The sequence below is a fragment of the Bos taurus genome, chromosome 2, assembly GCF_002263795.3.
Source record: "Bos taurus isolate L1 Dominette 01449 registration number 42190680 breed Hereford chromosome 2, ARS-UCD2.0, whole genome shotgun sequence".
In the NCBI taxonomy this organism is placed as follows: domain Eukaryota; kingdom Metazoa; phylum Chordata; class Mammalia; order Artiodactyla; family Bovidae; genus Bos; species Bos taurus.
This window is the reverse complement of record NC_037329.1, coordinates 4781412-4791506: the sequence shown is the minus strand read 5'-3', so window position 1 is coordinate 4791506 and position 10095 is coordinate 4781412. Positions and strand designations below refer to the sequence as shown.

Below are 10095 nucleotides of genomic sequence, written 5' to 3'. Positions count from 1 at the left end.
TCTTAAAACATTAAATTAAAAATTAAGTTATAGATTAGCATAGTTTAAGACCGTGTACCCTTTCCCCATTTCTCCCCAATGGCCAAATATTAGAAAACTACAGCACAGAATCACGATACTGATAACCGTAAAGTCAAGACACACAAGTTTCTTTCATTTATAGCCACACGAGCTCACGCCCCTCAACTAACTTCTAATGCTAATATAATTCACCCAAGCCCTGTCCGCGCCTACAGCGGACACTGAAGAAGGTGTCCGGATGCTACACGCAGGGGTACAGCCGCGGTCTCAGCGCAAGTGCCAGTCGAGACCACGTAGGCAGTGGAACCACAAGCCCCGCCCCTTCCGTCCCGGCGGACTAACAGCCGCCCGAGGTCCGAGCAGTTTCCAAAGCCGACCGAGTAGAGCCGGAAGTGGGAGGCTGCACCCCCCCCCACCTCGCGACTTCGCGGAAGCGTCCATCCAACATGGCGGACCTCAACCGCCAGCTGCAGGAATATCTGGCGCAGGGGAAAGCGGGCGGCCCTGCGGCCACGGAGCCACTGCTCGCCGCGGGAGAGGCGAAGGAGTCCGCGGCGGGGGCCAGGGCGTGGTTCAGCCGCGTAGGCCTGCGCTGGACGTGGACACAGAGCCCCGCGGAGCCGGCGGCGGGACAGACGTGCCTGCCCAGCGTGACGCGCACTCAGCGGCTGGCGGCGAGTGGCGTGTGCCTGCTGCTGGCTGCGCTCTGCTTCGGCCTGGCCGCACTCTACGCGCCTGTACTGCTGCTGCGCGCCCGGAAGTTCGCGCTGCTGTGGTCGCTGGGCTCGGCGTTGGCACTAGCAGGAGGCACACTACTGCGAGGCGGCGCAGCGTGTGGACGCCTGCTACGCGGCGAGGAGGCACCCTCGCGGCCCGCGCTGCTCTACGTGTTTGCGCTAGGCGTGACGCTATACGCGGCGCTGTGTTTGCGGAGTACGTTGCTCACAGCGCTGGGCGCCTGCGCACAAGTGGCCGCACTGCTGGCCGCGTTGCTGGGCGTGCTTCCTCGGGGCGCGGGCACCGCTCTGCGCATCACACTCGGGCGCTTGGGCCCGGGCGCCGCCCTCGCCAAGGCGCTCCCCGTTTGAGGCCCGCGGTCCGCGCCGTCGGAAGGACGCAGAATCCGTCCCCAGGATGCGCCATCAAGGGGACACGGACAACCGGCTCTAGGCCCACCGCCAGCCAAACCAAGGACTGCGCCTGTCCGTTCCCAGACCGCACGGGGTAGAAGCTGCTCCTTTACTGTGCCAGCGAACTGTAAACTGAGACACAAGGAGTTTGGGAAGCTCCTCGATTTCTGCATTTTGTGCTACACTCGGCAGCAAGTGCTGTGAAAACCAGATTTTGTTTTGAATTGGTGATAGGACGCTATGAATATTAGTGATAAATTGTTTTTGCGTTAACCGTGGTCTTAGATTACACTCAGTAAAAAGAGGAAATAGCTTTTCCGTTTTGATTGACTGCCCTTATTTTCCCGGATTTGTCTTTCACGTTTTGTCACCTAAAAAAACCCAGGGGTAGATCGCAGTAGCTTAGTTCCACTAAACGTGCTTTCTTTCGCTTTTGGAAGATTTTCCCCTTGTTCTTCAACGTGAGTGTATCCATAGGAGTTAGCAGATTAAATGCTGACTTTAGCCACTGTAATTTTTTCAAGTGCTTTAGTTAATACGGTTTATCTCAGTTTTCTCTTATTTTGGTGAAATTGTTAACATGAGGTCTTATAAAATTAAAGGACAGCTGGTTCTGCATTACATAAGGAAACCATGGACCAAGAAGCATGGTATCCAGTAAGGTGCACGTAAATGCTCAGAGGTCCAAGGACAGAACTCAGCTAAGGAAATGCCTGGCAGACAGGAAGATAATTCCACATCCAGTTATCCTATTGGATGGAAACCGTGGATTTCTACAGGGTCGTTTTTCATTCCTAATGTTATGATGTGCTTTTGAACCATAGTTTACACTTGATATTCTGATCTTAATGGAATGTAAGGTGCTTTTCATACCTAATTGCCAAATTTTCTTCATTTTTAGATTTAGCACCTTGGTCTAGGACTTACCTTAATTTATTTCCAGAAAGAATGGGCTCAGTATTCTGGTTAAGTCCATAAATAAAACAACATTTTTTCACTAGCTACATATTAACTGGGAAGTAAACTGTATTTAAGAAGTTTTAATCCTATGCCAGTGGTTCTCAGTTCACATGAGAGTTACTTGAGTCAAATTTCAGTTCAGTCAGAATCTCTGGGTGGGGTGAGGGGGAGATTGGCATCAGTATTGTTTTTTAAGCTTCCCAAATGATTTCCTTTTTCTGCTAAGGTTGAGAACAACTTGAAAGTAATTGTTTCCTGGGACTGGATTAGCATTGCTTAAACAGGCTGTCAGGCAACAGAGTTTTGCCTCTTCCTCCAGCCTCAAAATTTATATTTATAGGTCTTGATCAGTGTCCAACAAGCCCTGCTCCAAGTGGTCGCTGAAGTAGACTTACTCCCACCCCCTTACTTTGAAAGAAGGCTGCTTTCCCCCCCATCAGTTAATAGGGTTACCTGCCTCAAGAGGCACTTACTCCCACCCCCCTTACTTTGAAAGAAGGCTGCTTTCCCCCCATCAGTTAATAGGGTTACCTACCTCGAGAGGCACTTACTCCCACCCCCCTTATTTTGAAAGAAGCCTGCTTTCCCCCCCATCAGTTAATAGGGTTACCTACCTCGAGAGGCACTTACTCCCACCCCCCTTATTTTGAAAGAAGCCTGCTTTCCCCCAGTTAATAGGGTTACCTGCCTGGAGAGGCACTTACTCCTACCCCCTTATTTTGAAAGAAGCCTGCTTTTCCCCCCATCAGTTAACAGGGTTACCTGCCTCGAGAGGCACAACTACTAGGTGTTTGTAAAAGCAAATCCACTGTTTTGGGGGAATGCTTTATTTTTTTGACTGGAAAGTGTACCACTGGCTGCTTTCTCTAACCCCTAGTTAAATCTGTATTTTAGTTCTAAATTTTAGGCTGAAGATTTTACCGCATTTAGCCCATTTTTATATTGATGCTATTTTTAAAAATTGTTTTTCCAGCATTTTCCCAAGAATTCACTGTCAGGAAATCTGTTTTTATAAAATTCAAAGCACAATATATTGTATGTATTTTGACAGTGATGATTTAAAATGCAGATATATACATTAAGTAATAAAAATGTTGAGTTTTCCGTTTTCTCTAAATGAATTCATTCTCAAAATGCAACCTGGTTATCTGCTTACTGAGGTAGTGTTTTTGGAGTTAAAGCCTTAAAATCTTATGATAAAGTTTTTAGCACATGAGTCTCAGAAAAAAAAAAAAAAAAAAAAGGAGCCTAATCTCTAGAAAAGGCAAAGGAACCAGAGATCAAATTGCCAACATCTGTTGGATCATAGAAAAAACAAGGGAATTCCAAAAAAACATATACTTCTGCTTCATTGACTGTACTAAAGCCTTTACTGTGAGGATCACATCAAACTGAAAAATTCTTAAAGAGATGGGACTACCAGACCACCTTACCTGTCTCCTGAGAAACCTGTATGCAGGTCAAGAAGCAACAGTTAGAACTGGACATGGAACAACAGACTGATTCAAAATTGAGAAAGGAGTTCATTAAGGCTGTATACTGTTACCCTGATTATTTAACTTACATGCAGCGTAGCATCATGTGAAATGTCAGACTGGTTGAATCACAGGTTGGAATCAAAATTTCCAGAAGAAATATCAACAACCTCAGATATGCAGATAATACCACTCCAATAGCAGAAAGTGAAGAGGAGCTAAAGAGCCTCCTGATGTGCGTGAAAGAGGAGTGTGAAAAACCTGGCTTAAAACTCAACATTCAGAAAACTAACATCATGGCATCTGTCCCATCACTTCATGGCAAATAGATGGGGGAAAATTGGAAACAGTGACAGATTTTATTTTTTTAGGCTCCAAAAAGACACTTGCTGCTTGGAAAGACGGCTATGACAAACCCAGACAGTATATTAAAAAGCTGAGACATCAGTTTGCTGACAAAGGTCTGTATAGTCAAAGCTATAGTTTTTCCAGTAGTCATGTCTGGATGTGAGAGTTGAACCATAAAGAAAGTTGGGTGCTGAAGAATTGATACTTTTGGGTTGTGGGGCTGGAGAAGATTCTTGAGAGTCCCTTGGACTGTAAGATGAAACCAGTCAATCCTAAAGGAAATCAACCCTGAATTGGAAAAACTAATGCTGAAGCTGCAATACTTCAGCCATGTGATATGAAGAGCCAATGCACTGCAAAAGACCCTGATGCTGGGAAAAACTGAGGGCAAAAGGAGAAGCGGAAGACAGAGGATGAGATAATTGGATGGCATCACTGACACAATGGACATGAATTTGAGCAAATTCCAGGAGACAGTGGAGGACAGAAGAGCCTGATATGCTACAGTCCATAGGATCGTAGAGTCAGACACAACTTACCAACTGAACAACAATAAACTGTCTATTATGGTTTTGTGCTCTGGATCCCTTTTTATCCTCTTGGAATTTGATTACAACTTCTTTTTAAGCTATACCAGTAGAGGGCATGGAGAAGGCAATGGCACCCCACTCCAGTACTCTTGCCTGGAAAATCCCATGGATGGAAGACCCTGGTGGGCCGCAATCCATGGGGTTGCTAAGAGTCGGACACGACCAAGCGACTTCACTTTCACTTTTCACTTTCATGCATTGGAGAAGGAAATGCCAACCCACTCCAGTGTTCTTGCCTGGAGAATCCCAGGGACGGTGGAGCCTGGTGGGCTGCCGTCTATGCGGTTGCACAGAGTTGGACATGACTGAAGCGACTTAGCAGCAGTAGAGGGCAAATAAAGAATATCCACAAACCTAAAGCAATCTTGAGCCTCCTATAGGTGTGTTTAGAGCAAGGTGCTGATAAATAGGATGTTTCAAATTGCAAAGTAAAGAGAAAATCTCTTGAAGCCTCTAGGTTCTAACACCCTAAAAAAGGCAGTGTTTATGTGTGGTAAACATTTTATCTGCATAAGCAACTTAGCTTTTTACCATTTTTTAAATTAGTGGAGAACCAATTAGAAGTTTTTATATACGCCAACTATGTCAATATCCCTTTTCTAAGCAACTACTGACACTTTCCAGCACCACTAAATTTGTCAAATAAACTTGTCTCCAGTGCCCAGCTGAAGTTGTCGAAGTAGTGAGGGTGACCACAGGATGTCCTTTGAAGAATAAAAAAGACTTTTTATAAAAACAAAGTAAGGGGTCAGTATAGAAAGTATCCTGGGGTAATCTCAAACTGAACTTTTGGCTTCCAATTCAAAGTGGGCCAACTGTCCTATTCATTTAAAACTAAAAGAATCTGTTGTGGATGAGACCTTCCTGGCTCACTTTTAATTGAACAATCCTCCGCCTTAAACACTGGTGTTTCCACAGAGCTAGTGTGGAAGAGGAAGACATTATTTAAATTTTGCAGAACTGTTTTAAGAAAGATTTTGATCCATTCCTTTTCAACTTAAAACCATTTTGAAATGATTTACAGTATTCAAAAGGTGTGTGTAGATGATTTCTAGCTTATGTTCCTCTAATCAGAAAAAAACAACTCAAGGCTAAGGTGTAATTACTAGAAGATGCAGCCAAGGGAGACCTCTGCTTGGACATCCAGATTTTTTTTTTCTTCAGTGTATAATTTTCCATTTGCCACAGCAGGTCTAACTAATAAGGCTTTGAATCTAACTTCAAACCACATTATAGTTTTGAAGTATTTTTCACTATGCTACAAAAGTAAGTGTGACAGAATGGCTAGATAAGAATTTGTTTAAAAACAAAATTCACAGATGAGTTAATTTAGATGACTTAGAGATTCCCATCAAGGATGTTCACAAATGTAAGCAGTAGTTGTACACCTCTCAGCAGACCAGATGCGACGGAAACTAAAGGTTTCCTTAAGGCAAGCACTTGACGACTAGTTGTTTTCTGTTAATTCTTGCGTAAATCACATTCTGTATTCATACAAAAACAACTTAATGTTTTTTCTCTGACAACTGTACATATAGAAACAAATTTTCGATTGGACATGAACTTAAATTTGTGGAGGTGCTCCATGTCTTGTGACACTTAAAAAAAAAAAGATTCCAGCTTTTATCTTCACAAACCCATGTGGGATTTCGGGCAGTGAGGGTGGACAGGACAAAACAAGGCCAGCTACTCTGGGTCGCCAGCAGCAGTCTCTTCATCTTGAAGACCTCGGTAGGGGCTCCTGGGATTCAGCTGCCCAGAGAGAGTTCAGGGCCACACGGTGCAGGTCTCCTTTTCTTTCTCTTGGAAAGTCCGCAGAAGCTCTTAAATACTGTCCAGAGAGGCCTAGGGGGTTTGAGCCCCAACTTCTACCGACCCCTCCCACCCCCCCTCGAAGCTCCTCGCCTTGGTGGGCCAGAGTTCATGTTACTCCCTCTACCCCAGTTACTGCCACTCCGGCCCCCTCTAGAAGGGGTACCACTGCCTGGAGGGCCCCCAAAAGGTTCATCTCTGTGGTATCCATCATGGTGGTCTCCATCCAAGGAGCTGGAACGTCCGGACTTAGGCACTCTCTGAGAAGGTCCTGGGCCCCCTCGGCCTGAAATGAAACAGTGGTTTTACATGTGACTTTTATTTCAACTTTTTAGTAACTCCTGGTACAAACATTTACTCTACGATGACAGACACTGCAACATTTGCCCCCATGAAAAGAAAACCACTTCCAGACCATGTTCCCCAAAGTCTTTGTGACTCTGGCCACAAGCAGAGCTCCTTCTAAAAACAAAGGCACAGAACCTGAGAGAAGATAATCCTCCCTGCCCCTGACAACGGCCCCGAGGGCTCAGAGCAGTCTTTACCAGAGCACATCTGCCAATCAGAGCAAGAGTCTCACAGATCAGCAGAGAAAGTGCTGGGACAGTCTGAAAAAGAGCCGTAGTGGAAAACGTGAACAAACCAGGCACTCCTGGAAGCAAGTGGAGGAGACCTGTGCAGAGACTGAGCTTGCAGTCATCCACTGGCTGCACCACAATTGGGAACATGTATCTCTGCAGTCTAAGCCCTGGAGGGTAAAGGACCCCTAGTACCCCAGTGTGGGGTGCCCCAGTAGGGACAGACAGAACAGGCATACACTGGGATGGGGCTTCCAGTAACCCTGAAGCCTTCCTGGCAGGGCTGTAGCACCCACAGCTCCCAAGCTGTAATCACCAGCCTCACTTACCTTTGCCTCCTCGATCCTCAGAAGGACCTCCTGGGGCATCCATTTCTCTGTGCTCAGAGGTTCCCGGCCCATCATGCCAGGGGCGCTTTCGGGGTGGTAAAGATGCCATGTCCATGCCTTGGAGAGAAGAGGACCGTTCTCTGCTAGCTGGGGAATGACCGTCGTGAGGGGGATGATCAGGGCGGGGAGCATCACGGAAATGTTCATGTCCTGGCCCTAAAATAGGAAGCACAGATCCACAAGGCTAAGAATCTGACAATCCCATTATATTTAAGTACGTTCACGCATGCTCAACTGCTCAGTCATGTCCAACTCTTTGCGACCCCATGGACTAGCCCGTCAGGCTCCTCTGTCCATGGGATTCTCCAGGCAAGAATACTGGAGTGGGTAGCCATAACCTTCTCCAGATTCCCTGGAGAATAACCTTCTCCAGGGAATCTGCCCAACCCAGGGATTGACCCAGATCGCCTGTATTGCAGGTGGATTCTTTACCGCTGAGCCACTGGGGAACCCCATATTAAAGTACAATGTGATCAAAAGAAGACAGAAATTATACTGTTAAGCAGCAACTTGAAAACAAATATTCATTCACGCAAGAAACATTTCCTAAATACCCGCCGTAGGCCAGTGACATCATGAATACACAGAAAGGTCAAGATTAGGAATCAACACACCCCCTAAAATAAGAGGAGTTGGGAAGGTCCACAAAAGTGATTCTCAGATTTTTTAGTTTCAGAACGTCTTCACACTCTTAAAAATTATTGAAGACCCCAAATAGATTTAATTTATGAGAGTTCTAACAACATCTGCCATGTGAGAAATTAAGACTGAGAAAACTTTCGTTCATTTAACTATATTTTCCAAAAACAAAACTGTTTAGTGAAAAGAGTGGCATTTTGACAAATCTCTTTAATATCTGGCTCAGCAGGAGAAAGTCCCCACCTGCTCCTGCATTCAGTCCACACTGTGGGTTAAAGATATGAAGACAACCCAGCCTCCCAGGGAGAGGTGAGCTGCTGAAGAGAGAATGCAGTGGACCCCTGGGAGAGTCCTCAGACCACACTCTGAGAACTGTCGGTCAGAGCAACCCTAAGGCACAAGCAGCTCTATTGCCTTACCTGGCTCTCTATTTCCATCCCAGGAGTCTGGTTTCCGTCCTCCTTCAAAGCGAGGGAACTCATCAGGAGTGGGAAGCAAACCCTTCCTTCCTCCTACACAGTGAAACAAAACACCACCACAGTCACAGACTATTCCAGGCGTGCTCACAACCACCTAACTCTTCATCCCTGTCCTTCCCAGAGCCATGGTTCTCAGCTCACCTCGGGGGGTACCCCGACCTCGACCTCTGAGATCCCTTCCTCGGGCTGTTTCGTCAGAAGCATCAAAATTCTCCTCTGGTCCAAAGTCTTCGGGCCCAGGAAAGCCATCTCTTCCTCTGGGGGGAGCACGGCCCTCATGTCTTGGGGGTGCTCCTCTTCTGAAGCTGTTAGGGAAAATCAACAGCATATCCATCTAATGGAATACCTTGTAGGTCGAAGTTCATGTTTCAAAAAAGCCTAATTATGTGAGGAAATATGATACAATGTTGAATGAGAGAAAAACAAAACAAAATTAAGTATTTTTTAAAGTACCCATTTTATAATATGGCAGGTAAATACGGGCAAGAGGGCAATGTACTAAAATGTGGGGTTATTTTAATTTTCTTTTAGGCTTTTAGGAATAATAACAGTGAGCATTTTTAAAGTGCTTATCTCATGCCAAGTGCTTTACAGTGTATTATTTCATTTGTTCTATCGTCACAACCACCTTATGAAAGTGACTATTCTACCCTTGAGTATTTATTTACACAGGACTCAGAGAAGTTAAGTCACTTATTTAAGGACACATGGTTAAGTGCTGGGATTTAAACTCAGCCAGTTTTGACACTCAGTGCAGGCTCTTTACCTCTGCCTCCCAAATATTTTTCATTTTACCATTCACATTTTTATATATAAACATGGCTTACATAATCAGAAAAAAAAAGCGGGGGGAGGGGGCAGAGATCACTAGAGATCATGCCTACTCACTGTACTTGACTTGTTTGGGGGCATCTGTTCTGCCATGTGCCCTGGTCCACCTCTCTACTCAGGGGCAGGCCTAGGGGCCATAACCTGCACCAGTGGCCCCAGCCACACCTGACCGATGGACAGGAAGGCATCTGGTTTGTGGGTGGCTCACCACTGCCAAGGTGACCATCTCATGCCTGGGCTAGTGGACCATGTCACCACCTCTCAAGAATTCTGAACTGGGAAACTAAGTGGGCCAGGAGTGCTACTGAAGCAGGACCATTAATGAGGGGTGCCAGAGCTGCAGCAGAAGCCTGTGAGGAAGCAGAAAGAGGGGCCTGCCAGTAGGAAAGGTGCGTGAGCAACCAAGAGAGGCCACGGAAACTGGAGAAAGGATCAGAGAGGGGCAAGGGCTTAGGGCCCACCAGGCCTTCTGCTTTCTCCCGAGTTTCCATTTGTTTATCTTATACTCCAACATTTTGAAAAATTTCATACAGAGCAACAAATGCCCAGACATTCTTCACCACAATTCATTAATCGGTTCTTAAGATTCTGCCACACAAACCTTGTCTTTTCACTATCTATTTACTAATTCACTTTCTAAGCCTTTTCAAAACCAGCTGTGACATAATGCTTCACCTCTTCATCCTTCAGTAGATTTCTTCTAAGAATAAGGACTTTCCCCTACATAACAACACTACTATCATTCTAAATAACATGTAATAGTGTTTAATACACAATCCAATTTTAATTTCTCTGTCCTCAAAATGTCCGTTACAGGTGTCTTTATAGTTTTCAATCATACAC

The 10095-nt window shown here is 45.6% G+C and overlaps 2 protein-coding genes across 8 annotated transcripts in view; one reads left to right on the top strand and one right to left on the bottom strand.

Moving 5' to 3' along the window:
• The first annotated feature begins 442 nt into the window (after positions 1-442).
• Positions 443-3215, top strand: SFT2D3 (SFT2 domain containing 3). Its single transcript, XM_005202239.5, has one exon. The coding sequence runs from the start codon at positions 468-470 to the stop codon at positions 1107-1109; it is 642 nt and encodes a 213-aa protein (XP_005202296.1). The 5' UTR covers positions 443-467; the 3' UTR covers positions 1110-3215.
• Positions 3216-3931: 716 nt separating this feature from the next.
• WDR33 (WD repeat domain 33) overlaps positions 3932-10095 on the bottom strand; it is a 110578-nt gene continuing 104414 nt past the window's right edge. For 5 of the 7 annotated variants that reach the window (XM_005202212.5, XM_005202213.5, XM_059876316.1 and 2 more), the window contains 4 exons: positions 8563-8726; positions 8362-8454; positions 7244-7459; positions 3932-6622 (listed from right to left, as the gene is read on the bottom strand). In XM_005202212.5, coding sequence (XP_005202269.1) covers positions 6393-6622; positions 7244-7459; positions 8362-8454; positions 8563-8726 — 703 coding nt within the window. In that variant the 3' untranslated portion in view covers positions 3932-6392. Of the gene's footprint in view, positions 6623-7243; positions 7460-8361; positions 8455-8562; positions 8727-10095 lie in introns of those variants that run through there. The other 2 variants (NM_001206078.1, XR_009491064.1) reach the window with 2 other exon arrangements.

Excerpts from the sequence above, each read along its gene's own strand:
- SFT2D3 (XM_005202239.5), top strand. The coding sequence starts at position 468 with ATGGCGGACCTCAACCGCCAGCTGCAGGAATATCTGGCGCAGGGGAAA.